This window comes from Glandiceps talaboti, chromosome 6 (genome assembly GCF_964340395.1).
Source record: "Glandiceps talaboti chromosome 6, keGlaTala1.1, whole genome shotgun sequence".
NCBI lineage: Eukaryota > Metazoa > Hemichordata > Enteropneusta > Spengelidae > Glandiceps > Glandiceps talaboti.
In genome coordinates, this window is record NC_135554.1 from 17217362 (window position 1) to 17231708 (window position 14347).

At 35.9% G+C, this 14347-nt stretch overlaps 1 protein-coding gene across 1 annotated transcript; it reads right to left on the bottom strand.

The window, feature by feature from the left end:
* Positions 1-24: 24 nt before the first annotated feature.
* On the bottom strand, positions 25-11825 carry LOC144436914 (HAUS augmin-like complex subunit 3). The gene is made up of 13 exons (XM_078125779.1): positions 11647-11825; positions 10843-10953; positions 9743-9826; positions 9072-9183; positions 8282-8491; positions 7389-7531; positions 6560-6694; positions 5707-5890; positions 4428-4580; positions 3922-4018; positions 2689-2842; positions 1370-1547; positions 25-153 (listed from the first exon to the last, which is right to left on the bottom strand). The coding sequence occupies exons 1-13, from the start codon at positions 11823-11825 to the stop codon at positions 25-27; spliced, it is 1869 nt and encodes a 622-aa protein (XP_077981905.1).
* Positions 11826-14347: the final 2522 nt, after the last annotated feature.

Below are 14347 nucleotides of genomic sequence, written 5' to 3' on the forward strand. Positions count from 1 at the left end.
CTTCATTTCCATTGTCCCTCAGACTCAGGATACCTTACTGGCCTGCACTCTAGCACTTAGATCTGCCAGTAATTGTCTCAGCTTTGCTGGCTTTGTGAAGAAATACACAAACAGGTTCCTTTCCGTGGCCAGGAGTCTGTTGCTCTGCAAAGTCTGCAATGGAATGGGGACAGCAATATTAGGCAAAATAATGCAGTATGTATCGATGCCATAAATGTGCCTTTCATGTTAAAGTTCTACAGTCCATAACTGTAATTTTCACAGGTAAAGTCCAGTCAGACTTATTTCTGCCTTTAGTACACTTGTAATGATTACTGCTATCAACTTAAAGGAAAAGTCCAGTCAGACTTATTTCTACCTTTAGTACACTTGTATTGATTACTGCTATCAACTTAAAGGTAAAGTCCAGTCAGATTTATTTCTGCTGTTAGTACACTTGTATTGATTACTGCTATCAACTTAAAGGAAAAGTCCAGTCAGGCTTATTTCTACCTTTAGTACACTTGTATTGATTACTGCTATCAACTTAAAGGAAAAGTCCAGTCAGACTTATTTCTGCCTTTAGTAGACTTGTATTGATTACTGCTATCAACTTAAAGGAAAAGTCTAGTCAGACTTATTTCTGCCTTTAGTACACTTGTCATGATTACGGCTATCAACTTAAAGGAAAAGTCCAGTCAGACTTATTACTACCTTTAGTACACTTGTATTGATTACTGCTATCAACTTATATCTATAGGATTTTTGGGTGATAAAATAGCATGTTGGTAACTTATTCAATTTTGAAATCTTGTAAAAGAAGCCCTACTGCACTTGACATGTGTACAGCCATTATGGGGATTTCTAGCAAAGGTTTATGGGAAAACCTTGTGATGACATCATATTTATCACAATCATTTTGTCTTGATACCCATAAACCCTTGCAGGAAAAGTCCAAAATAGCCGAACATGCTTCAGGTACGATATTGATTCTTTAAATAAGTAAGTTACCAACTTGAAGGTACAATTTTGTCACTCAAATTCACACATAAGTTGATTGCACTAGTACTAATACATGTGTGCTAAAAGCAGAAATATGCCTGACTAAACTTCTTGTTTAAATTGCATGTTTACTAACTTAGACTAAAAATACTGATGTAATCATAATGTTTGATGTCTAAGTTTTAGAAATAAATGTACTATATTGGGGCTCAAAAAGTTGAAGAATTGATGTTTGGAATTGAAATGAATTGTTCATTCACCAGAAACAAAAAACAAACAAAAGAAAAATATGTACATTTCAAAGAAGTTATCGGGTTAAAACTATCTGGTGAGCACCATATCATTACTTTGATCTCAATTAGTCTAGTCTAGTCTGGTGACTTCTTACCTTGTGCTTGGCACTAATTGTGGATATGAATTCTAGTAACTTTTCTTCTAAACCATCCAATAATTGAGTGAGTTGAGTGATACTCTGTGCGATCTCACGTGGACATAGCTGTGGAAAACCTCCTTTGGTAGCTGAATCTGAATATAACATTTCTTCACATTCATTCAACGAACACTCACTAGACAAGGAAAATAAAGTAAAAATAGGAGAGACTGGGATTTAGGATAGGTTTAATCCAACAATAATAATCTGTGTATTTACACGGTCTACATGTTGTGGTTGTTATCTCACTTTCAATTCAGCTTGTAATGGCTTTTTCTACCTATTCAAGTAGTTGAATGAGAATGTAACTCATACTTTATTTTTGTTAATGAGTAAGAAGGTACCATCTACCTGTATTACATACTAGGATTCCCCTTCAAATTGATGGTAAATAGTTTAGAAATCTGAGCAAATTTTAGCTCCTTTGCTGTCTCTGTTACTGTGGTTCCCAAATCTTAGCAAAAGACATAAATCATGTTAAAGGCCAGGGTTTCAATCCCAGGTTCGTTCCCACATCAGTGTTATGTTATCAGTGGCATCATAAGGATTACAGGATCATTCTTTTGTTCTGGATCAAAGGTTATAAATCTTTTCCACACCTACATTTAATCTAAATCTGAACTTGGCCTTTAATATCGAAAAGAGATACTAAAGAATACATATCTGTTGCACAGAAAAAAGTTGTCAAAGACATAGCAACATTTGAATGTAGTTGGCCTGCACATGTCAGAAACACAGCTGTTAATGGATGTACAGACAGAAACCAACATTGTAGCCCCATTTAACAGGGTGATATTTTACATAAAACAACAGGGGCAATATTTTACACATAACAACAGGGGTGATATTTTACACATAACAGAGGTGATATTTACACATAACAACGGGCAATATTTTACACATAACAACAGGGGCAATATTTTACACATAACAACAGGGGTGATAGTTTACACATAACAACAGAGGTGATATTTTACACACAATGGGACGGGGGTGATAGTTTACACATAACAACAGAGGTGATATTTTACACACAATGGGACAGGGGTGATATTTTACACACAACAACAGAGGCAATATTTCACACACAATGGGACAGGGGGTGATAGTTTACACATAACAACAGAGGTGATATTTTACACATAACAACAGAGGCAATATTTCACACACAATGGGACGGGGGTGATAGTTTACACATAACAACAGAGGTGATAGTTTACACATAACAGAGGTGATAGTTTACACATAACAGGGGTGACATTTTACATATAACTTACAGTAATGCGAGTGTATCATCTCTGCTAGTTCCACTTGATGTCAATGAGCTCTTTAGCATTGCAAGTTGATTGGTCAATTTTTTGGCACCATCAATCAATGTGGCATATTTCAGGAATAAGTGTACCTGATCCTGTGATTGGTCTTCAGAATCCACTGAAATAAACAACAACAATTATCCACTTAATGAAAAATATCTCTTTTATTGACACTTTACTGTATTTTAGTGCCATGCCTTTACTATGGTGAAGATTCTTCCATTTTTCAATTTGATGACACTTTTTAAAGAAATATTTGTATTTAGGAGTACAAAACAGATTCCTTTAAAAAAAGTAAAATTTATTTTGTACGATAAGAATTGAAATGGCTCAACACCCCCCACCCCCAGTAAAACAATTTAGTTTTTTTTTATCCCACATTGAGCAACTGATCTTATCCCTTACTCAGTCACTACCAACCAATGACAGTGTACTTACTCAGTCACTACCAACCAATGACAGTGTACGTACTCAGTCACTACCAACCAATGATAGTGTACTTACTCATTCACTATCAACCAAAGACAGTGTACTTACTCAGTCACTACCAACCAATGATAGTGTACTTACTCAGTCACTACCAACCAATGATAGTGTACTTACTCATTCACTATCAACCAAAGACAGTGTACTTACTCAGTCACTACCAACCAATGACAGTGTACTTACTCAGTCACTACCAACCAATGACAGTGTACTTACTCAGTCACTACCAACCAATGACAGTGTACTTACTCAGTCACTACCAACCAATGACAGTGTACTTACTCAGTCACTACCATCCAATGACAGTGTACTTACCCAGTCACTACCAACCAATGACAGTGTACTTACTCAGTCACTACCAACCAATGATAGTGTACTTACTCAGTCACTACCAACCAATGATAGTGTACTTACTCATTCACTATCAACCAAAGACAGTGTACTTACTCAGTCACTACCAACCAATGACAGTGTACTTACTCAGTCACTGCCAACCAATGACAGTGTACTTACTCAGTCACTACCAACCAATGACAGTGTACTTACTCAGTCACTACCATCCAATGACAGTGTACTTACTCAGTCACTACCAACCAATGACAGTGTACTTACTCAGTCACTACCAACCAATGACAGTCTACTTACTCAGTCACTACCAACCAATGACAGTCTACTTACTCAGTCACTACCAACCAATGACAGTCTACTTACTAATAATTTGATGTAGTCTTATTGTAAATCTGTCCCGTGAGTCTATAGTTTGTTTTAGTGTCGTTGATGGTGATAGGGATGGTTCTGACATCATGACCTGACAAACCAATAAAGAAAAAAAATATTATTGTACAACCATGGTCTTAATCAGAATAATGTCACATCTTTGGGTGGAATTATTGATTTTACTATTTCTCATAACAATGTGATCTTCAAGATTAAAATTTAAAATATTCAATACATGTCCAACTACATTTCTAGTGTGTAAGGTATGCCATGTAAGGGCACCTTGATGTATTGGCAAAAAATAGGGTATGCCATGTAAGGGTGCCCTCATTCATCTCCATATTAAGTAAGGGATGCAATGTAAGGGCGCCCTCATGCACTGGCAAAAAAAAATAAGATATTGAAGGAGGAGCTAAGTTGTCTGGATGGAATGCATTGGCTAAGAAATTTATTTACAGGAAAAGAAAAATTATTCCATATGATATGCAACTATACCATACCATTCTTGATTGTAATGACTGCTGATTCATTTTCAGGAATTTGGATATTCCACTCAGCAACTGGTGGGTTTGTCTGTGTTTTTTCTCTTCAACTTCAAACGACATGGTTAAAAACTCACTTCTAGCCTTCTGTACAATCAATTGTTTCATAACCTACAATATAATGATATCACTATGTCAATAAGAATTATTAAAATATCAATTTTATTTTCATTTTGGATGTGAATATTGATATGGAGGAGTTAATTTTTTTGTAATTTACAGGTGTCTATAAAGAGTAACCGTCTGTAACCGAAGTCCAATTGTTGAGTATTAAAAGTCAGTTAACAAAATATACTACACAATACATGAACACTAAGTTTTAATAAAACTAATTCATGGTAAATCAGTGTTGATGCAACATGATAGAGGTATTCATAAAGAGGATTATTGGTAGTAATCAACACTGACATTTTTCTGTGTTTTGGTGCCACAAAAAAACTTAGTACAAATGATTTCCCAGTAAAAATGTTGAATTCAACCAGCAAAGAATTCACTGTGTTGGCATAGTTGTTACAATATGATATACTAGTATACGCAGTACATATAATCACTGGCGCCCTCTATGTTGTTCTGTTGTGGATCAAAATGTTGGAATTTGTGAGACTCTCACCGCACAGTAACATAACTATGGGATAGGGGAAAACCAAATTTTGATATGTCATAAGCAGAGATATTGCAGTGTACCTGTGGTGCATCAAATTGGCTTGGAGGGAGGGCAAACTAACATACTGCACCATTGCTGATAAACAGTGTTTTGTTGCGTGAGTTCACCACATAGTAAAGGAGAGGGAAAAATATATTTGGTGTCACTAGCTATTGCAGTGTGCCAGTGGTATGGCAAATTGGTAAATTTGAATAACGTAGTGAAAACATTGCACAAATTGATTACTCTTTATACCATGCACAAGCCATAAACATGCAATGTATACCCTGGTTGTTCTACATCACAACAACTCATGTCACAACAATGCATGTCTACGTCACTGGTTCTGCTGTGTTCGAAATATGTGTCAAAACGTTTAAAGTTCCCGTTATTTTCCCCAATTTTTCTTAGATATTACTGGTGCTGGTATAATTATGATAATTTTTCTTCATTCAGCTGGCAAATATTCATGACCTAAGGATTTTGTCACTACGCACCCAGCGACGTGTGTTGACAAAGGCCCCTTAGGTCACTTGTATTTTCCCTGGCAGAACAAAGAAAAGTATTGGGGAATAAGATCCACTGTCTACTAACTTGTTCCTGCTTGTAGGTAAAATAATCTTGTCTTGCAATCTGTAAATCATAGTCTCCATTTAGTACTCTACTTGTCTGTAACTCTCCTATCTTATGTACCAGGGATTTTAGTTGCATTTCATTCAACATAGTTGCTCTTCTTTTAACATGTTGAAGCTTAGTCTCTGCTTCATGCAATTGTTGTCTGCAATCACAAAATAATACAATATAAATACCAATACGCATAAAAATACATATCACATAAATACAAATGCACACACACACACACACACACACACACACACACACACACACACACACACACACTTACATATACACACAGATGCAAAGACACACTTTCACCCTACAAATCCAAATCCAAATCCAAATCCAAATCCAAATCCAAATCCAAATCCAAATGCAAATACAAATACAAATACAAATCCAAATGCAAATGCAAATGCAAATACAAATACAAATACAAATACAAATACAAATACAAATGCAAATGCAAATGCAAATACAAATACAAATACAATACCAAGTATCCGGTAGTATTTTGATGTGTTTACTATAATGTTTTTACATTGCACTGATAGTAGTGGTGTGACTGCTACAACTTCCATCATTGTTTACATCATATATAAACATTTCCATGTTGCACTTGTGAACGTTTGTTTTAGGGGATGGGGATGTTGTCCTAAATGAACAAAATATGCTTTTTGAGCTTGTGTGATTAAGAAGAGTTGGTCAGTTTGACTTTATAGGTTTTACCAGGGCAATATGGTTTCCTCTTGCATTAACACTGAACCATGAGGGACAACCCTAAAACCCACAAACTACAATACTCAACGATGACTCCAAGAACACCTACCTTAATTCACTCTCTGTCCTAGGGTTAGAATTCTGTTGTAGAGTTACAGACTTCTGTTCTAAATATTTGAGAGCTGCTTCAGTGCTTTGACTTTGAACCTGTGCCTTTATATTTCTGTAGAGTCCAACAGGGTACCTGATACAGAAACAGTGACAGTATATATGTAACCAAGAAATCAGTTATGATGCATATAATTGGTAACTATCGTAATGTTGCACAATCTACAACTCACATGCGTTCAACCACATGGATGTATTCAGATATCACTCTCCAAATATTTTGCTTTGTTCAGCATAGGAAAATTTGAGTGACCTAAGGGGCCTTGTCAATACAAGTCAAAGGCAAGCAGTGACAAACCCCTTATATCACAAGCATTTTCCCACAAAATTAAGAGAGATGTTACATAACAATGTATTGTAATTGTAGCTGTGAAAGCTTACACCTGCACTGGTTGCAACTGGGATATATTTTTTCTGAGGCAGATTTTGAAAAAGAAACGTCATACTACACACTAAACATGGCAATTTATGTTCAAACAATGTTCGACGGTTTACGACTTGTTTAGTCTACATTTGTTGGTGCTAGTGATTAATTGTTCGATAGCAACCAAAAGCATTAAAATATTTTACCATAAATTCTCAAAATGTCGTAGTTTTGGGGACCAATAAAATAAATATTTTCAAAGCCGGAAATTTATCACTGACAGTCAGTTGTTTTAACCGGCTTCTGTCTATTTTCTACATCACTGAGATTCTCATTTGACATCCAGGTTTTCGTTAAAGCATAGTTACTCTATAAGGTATCCTTCCACTTTCATCTTGTGACTTACTCTGACTGAATGCGTGCCAACTCCTTACATTCTCGTTTAAAAACTTCTTCATTTTCCCCATGAAGAATTACACCGGTAGGACTCCTTACATCTAGAAAACTGTAGCTTGACATATCCGATCCACCGGCTATCTGACCAATATCCTGTCAAATCAAATCAAATGAGACAAAAGTCAACAAGATAAAAACAATCTGATTTTCATATGAATAACATTAAAAATATCATTAAGAGTAAAAAAAAAAAAATCATTAAGAGAAAAATCTGTAAGCAAGACAAACCCAAAACGACAATCAAAACTTGCTTAAAATCACATGGCCTCTCCATAAAGCTAAGCTTGCTGTTGGGTGCTGGCCAGATCAGTTTAACTACATTTTAGACGACAGTTTAGATGATAAACTCGGTCTTAAAGTGAAATGAAAAGTTTGGTAAATATGCAAGTCACTGGTTCAATTAGATGTCAAAATAATTCAGATCAGAATCAAGTACTGAGAATAACAACAAAAGGACATCTATCAACATAGAATATTTTAGTTTTTAACTAGATTGCTAATTAGGGTTGTTGGTGGCTGAGTGGTTAAACCACTTGCCTAGCCTCTTACCACTGCAGTCAGGGTCGAACCCATTCAGGGTTTTTACAACGCTGTAAGTAATAAGAGTGTCGTTCAGTTTGATGCTACCAAACAACGCAGCTTTTCCTCGGGCACTTCGGTTTCCTCCTGCATTAACACTGAACCCATGAGGGATGGCCCTCACTGGACTTCTTGGGAGACAAGTGTTTATATGCTTAAAGAACTATCCAGTATAAATAAAGATTATTAATTCTGACTATATAACTGACCCCAATGACTTGCATCTTCACCAAAAGTATAAGATAAGTGTACAACAAATGTTACCTTAAAAAACTGTTTTTTAGTATACTTGGTTAATTCTTGTGTAAATACTTCTTCTTCTCTAAAATACATCTCAAGGGATACTTGAGACAAGAAATATGCATTTTCTAAGTCATGACAGGCCCTGTTGTAGGTGGCATTGGGTGTAGATTGAGTGTATAATCCACATAGATCTGACACTCCTTTAGACAGTCTCTCCGAACTTATGTTTGTCTACCAAGGAAAGGAGACAAAGAAAAGAACAATGCATAATGCAATATCCACACAGAATAAGGAAATATTCCAGCGTAATGTTACTGTCAATGCATAATATTTCAATTTAATATTATGCATTGTATTGTTAAACCAGTAGATTGATTAGTAGGAATTTTATGCACATTTTTTTTATATGTATCATAAATTACATCGTCGTTTATGAGTTATATCTTAACACCAGCTTCGAGTTCAGTCAATTGCAAGAGGTGGTTACGTGTGCTTCAGTAGGTGCAGAAATGTGAGTACCTTTTAAATATGCAGTAAAAATTATGCCTAAACAGTCAGCTTGTGCCCCTTTAACAAATTATTGAGAAGGCTTATCTGTACAGGTGAATTGTTACAAATAGTGTTAAAATCTATGATTTATCCAAGCATTTTGGTGCATTACAAACTATTGATATATTTGTAACAATATAGGTATCTAATATGTAAAAGTAAATCTTTTTTTTCTTTTTCATAAAATTAGAGGATGTTTTGGAGACAACAACATAACAGTATCCTATATCAAGCCTGTGACATAATATGACATAATAATTACCTGCAAATTATCAGTCTGTGTTTTCTCACTCTGTTCATGTAATTCTTTCTTAGCTGAAGCCTCTACAAGACTCATCTTGGCAAGTCTGTGACTGATGGCAGTATGGTGCATACTAAACATGAAAAGAGAAAGGAAGAGATAAATATCTGTGTTAACATTGTCGTAAGCCATAGCCTCTTTTATGGCACTGCCCAAAGGCTATTTCATAGTGTCACAGAAGAAACTGTAACAGCAGCTCTGGTTTGCAAGAATGTCCCTTGGTAATATTCACATTTTGCATGACTATGAAAAGGTCAAGGGTGACCAATCACATTTGTCATTTCTATGGAAACAATGTAAACTATGTTCACATTTCCTTAAAATAACAAAGTATATAGTTACATAGTTGTATGTATGCTGTCAAATCAGCTAAACTTTTCCAAGAGCTTCATATCACTCCAAAGGAGGGATTACCTTTCTACCTTTTTATCAAAAGACAGTATAAGTTTGAGCCCCTCCCCCTTTCAGCAAAATACTGCATCAGTTTGTACCCCTCCCCTTGTTAGCAAAATTTTGCATTCAATAACGTATCAGCGTCGGAAGTTAACCTGAAACCATTAAAAGTCTTGAAATTTGGGGGGGAAAAAAAGGGGGGGGGGAACGACGACAGACGTATAATGTTAATGTCTCACCTTAATTTGTTCCTGTGTTGAACCAACTTGGCCTTCCTCTCTTGACATTGTTTCTTATGTCTTTCCAACCTAGCAATTTCTTCTCTAAAATTAGAAAGATTTCAAAATGAATTCACATTCCTTTTAACAACATTCTTGGCAAATGTTTTTACATTTGTTGGTATTGAGAAGATGCCACAATACAGAATGCTACCTATCAATCTATCTTGATCATTACATGACATTCTGCAAACCAACTCACAAGAAATGAGTTCTTACATGTATGCCATTATTCTATATTACTATTCAAACTTTGAGGTCTGCTTAAAATTAAATGAAATACCACTGCACGAAATAAAGGTACTTTCATAAACTTTGGGCTTCTGGAGACATTCCATGACACTTTCATAAACTTTTGGTTCTGGAGTTATTCCATGACATTTTCATAAACTTTGGGTTCTGGAGTCATTCCATGACATTTTCATAAACTTTGGGTTCTGGAGTCATTCCATGACATTTTCATAAACTTTGGGTTCTGGAGTCATTCCATGACATTATCATAAACCTTGGGTTCTGGAATATTTTCCATGACATTTCCATAAACCTTGGGTTCTGGAGTCATTCCATGATATTACATTATATAAATTGCATGTGCTTGCCGAGAAACATCAATTTGGAACTTGTTTTTCGTTCGTAGTTTAGTAAAAGTCCTTGCCATAGACACACATCTCATGGTTATCAGCAGACATTCACATGTAACAGCTAATCATACATATTCATGACACCTAAATGCTCATTATCATTAAATAAAATAATAAAAAATGAATTTTCACTTCACGCTCTCTTCAATGTTCAATGTTCTGAACTTGCAGGGAACTGAGTTATATTTTGATTAATTTTGACAGAAAGAGGTTCATTCTACATTGTCATTGTTGTAGTTATTTGAGTGATTGCATTACAAAAAAGTTAGGGACAATCAAACACAGGGTCAATAAACAAACTTCATTCATTTAAGCCAAAGTTCAGCAATCGTATTGTGCCTAATTCCCCTCCCCCTAAACAAACGAAGTGCTTGTGTGACATTGTGCTATCGTTTATTAAGTAGGATAAGTTTTCCTTACCTTAGTTTGTCATCTGTTAAGTGTACATCAGCTGACTGTATGTCTTGTAATGCATCCTGTAGTTCTTGTCCTTCTAGTATCACTTTACCAGATGATTTGATGACCTTAAATCTAACAAAACATTAAAAGGTGAAAATTCTATGATTAAATCGTCAGAATGACGTGGTATAATCAAGACTGCATTCTAAATGCTAGGAATGTAAATACAGTAAGGTATGCCGTGATGGGATGCCCTCACACATCGATGAGGGCAGAGTGACATGACACATCTTACAGTCTAGTCTGTCATTTTCATTCGTATTTATTTACCTACTGAGACCCCATCACCTAAAGTGGACAACTCCTCGTCTTTAAGCTTATTTACTATAATTACATTGAAACTTATTATCACACAGATTACTTACAGTTTGTGATACTACTAGTACTTTATTGAAACATGAGGGGAAAAAATTAAAACATACAATGTACTTACTCATTAGAAACAAAATATGAATAATGTAAAACATTGTTAACTTTGATGTCTGGTATAAAATCAAAACATGTGTTTATACCAGGCTTAAATGACTGCACTCAAAACATGAGAAATAACAACATATTCTATTGCGATGTCAATTTCCAGGAAACTACCAATTATTTTTCCACAGCAGCAAGAGCGTGGACCTTTGACATCAAAAAATATTTTCACTAAAGCAATTAAAATAACTGTTTCCAGTTTCTATTCATAAAATGTTTGACCAGATGATGCCTAATTTCAATGTGACACATATGATATTTACAGGGGAAAGAACAGCAACATAATCTTACTTTTCTAGTTCTTTTTTGCTAACATAGTTATCTTCATTGAGATTTTCACAAAACCAGTGCAAGAAATCCGCCACTCCATCCACTTCGAATAGCCAATCAAAGTTTTCACCTTGTAGCTCATGCTGACTTTTATAGCCTAGTTTATGCAGGGTTCGGACAAAGTCTTTACCTTCATTCATTATTCACATTTTTTATTTAATCATCATTTGTTTGGTGATGGTTGAACTGTATATCTGTAAAGAAAGGAATAAATTATGTTTTCCATACAGTGGAAAACATCTTTATCTATTTGGTGTCTGGGACCATGGACATATTAGGGGAGACATCCATGCTACGACTTACTGTTAACATAATGTGAATTATTTTGAATACATATGATAGAGAAATATGAGAGTAGGGAGGGGTGCTGATGATCAAATGACTTCTCCCTTGCATACAGTGCTACCATGGAAGGGGTTATAGTTCCATGGTGCTACACTCCTGGGCTGTGAATCAGTGATTAATATACTTTTGAACATACCTTGTAAACTGCAGATTGAAACCAAATTTAGCATTTGTTACAAAAACGTACCTGGTACATTTTTGTATGCTGACGTCCAACAAGTGAGTGAAATTTATAGGAATATAGATGCTTGATTACAAATGGAAGAGTTAAGTTACAAGAATGTTAATAAGTTGAAACATGGATGTATTAGTGAGACTAATACATCCATGGTTGAAATAACTGGAACATGTACATTGTAACAGACTACATCATTGTCCATCCTAGTTCTGGAAGTTGTCCTGTCCTTATGCAAGTAGGACTATGTCCATCCAAATCGAGTTGATGTTGTACAGTTAGTCCACTGTTCTACAATCTTCTCTCATGTGTCTCTTGTCATTACGTACCTATAAAGGAGACACTCCTCACATATGTTATGTATTCTGTTTCTGAGCAACAAATTTACATCTCACTCACTATGATCGGACTTGACCGCGCCGATGCCAAAGCAACCCAGGGAAGCAGCACGGGAGTTAATTTCACTAAGTAAGCTATAAAATAAGCATTTTTTGTCTGGATAAAAAAACAAACATTTTACCTGAATTTATCGAGGTCTCAGGAAATACACAAACTCTTCCCGTTTTCCAGTGTTGTCAAAATTGGCGGGTGACCCTTGCAGGACGAAAGGGAGGCTATGACCTATGCCCTCTTTCATAGTCATTTTTGTGTAAAATTTTGCAAGTAAACCATCCAACATAATTATAAATTCTTCGGCAATGTCAAGAATTCTTCTAAGTTAGACATACAGTTCAAGAAATGAAATTTATAATACAGATACTTGATCATGATGATGTCATATCATAATTTATGTGTACTTCGATAAGGCGAACGAGGATGCGTGAAAGCGAGGGTAGATCTTCATAGGCGGACGATTTGAACAGTCGTTGGTTTGATCTGTATTGTGTATTGGTCCTGATCAATAACAGAATGTGATGTTCATGTATCAGTCAGGAACAAATACTTTACGAGATGACAAGTAAAAAAAAGGTAGGGACGACGTTTTGTTGTATCAACAGCATTCGTAAACACAGGCTTTCATATCGTATTGTATGCAAGTCTTTGTGGTCCTCCAACTTTGGCTCTCACAAGCACAGACACTGAGACAGTTGTTTCTCGAGATATGTTTCAGAATACGATAATACTGACATATTTGGCCGATAATATATGAAAGGGTAAAATAACACGGGTTTCTAGGATCGCGTAAGGCCACACACCGCGGATATATACAGGGGAGAGATTCCGATAGAACCGATAGCGTCTCTCTTCTGTCTTCATAAACAAGTTGATTATCCAATCACATTGACTGCAGGCTATAAAAAGAGCCACGACTTACAAGTGACACATGTATGATGAGCCGTGACAAACGTTATCCACCCAACGTGACTGTCACTCGGCCAAATATGTCAGTATTATGATATCGATATTTTGGTGTATTCTGAAACATATCTTGGAAACAAGTGACTATGGGCTTTCACTTGATCATCGCATCCTACCCAGAGAAATGACCAGAGGTTGGTGTTACTATCTGGCTGTGTGTGGAGAGCTTCTGAGATAGTAACACCACGTACCATGGCACATCTATGGGCTACACACCCTACAATGCAGTGAAGTACACTACTGTATTATATTCTAGTCTTAGAATATTACCTTGCTCCTCCATCTCACAACTTGGAGAAGCTACATGTAGGTCAAGAATACAAACTGTACATGTACTTTTATATCACATTGGTCGGTCACCCCCTGTTAGTTACTGGGCTCTCAGTTTGTATGTCTCAATTTATTGTGTACAAATTTACACTGTCCTGTACAAGGAACTAGACAAAAGCTTTGTGTTGAATTTAGTTGCTGTTGTCATGGAGGTAGAAAGACAATGCTACGACGTCAAATGTTGGTTTAATTATTGCACGGTAGAGTAGCGTTTTTGATGACTTCCATGATCTCGCAGTGCACATTTTGGGGACTTCCAGTGTTTACACACTATCTTGATCACAGGGTGTTTACATTTTGTATATCCATACAACAGAAGCACCACTATTACCCACTTGTGTAATCTACTGCATCGAACAACAACACTGTCAACAGTTGATCTTTGTAAACCAAAAGCTTGGTTGCCACTGTAGTATTCTTTCCACAGTCAAAGCAAATCAATGAAAAGACTCC

Excerpts from the sequence above, each read along its gene's own strand:
- LOC144436914 (XM_078125779.1), bottom strand. The coding sequence starts at position 11,825 with ATGAATGAAGGTAAAGACTTTGTCCGAACCCTGCATAAACTAGGCTAT. Across the intron at positions 5,891-6,559 it reads AGGACAGAGAGTGAATTAAG|ACAACAATTGCATGAAGCAG; the intron begins GTAGGTGTTCTT and ends TTGTGATTGCAG. Across the intron at positions 2,843-3,921 it reads AAGACTACATCAAATTATTA|TGGATTCTGAAGACCAATCA; the intron begins GTAAGTAGACTG and ends TGTTTATTTCAG.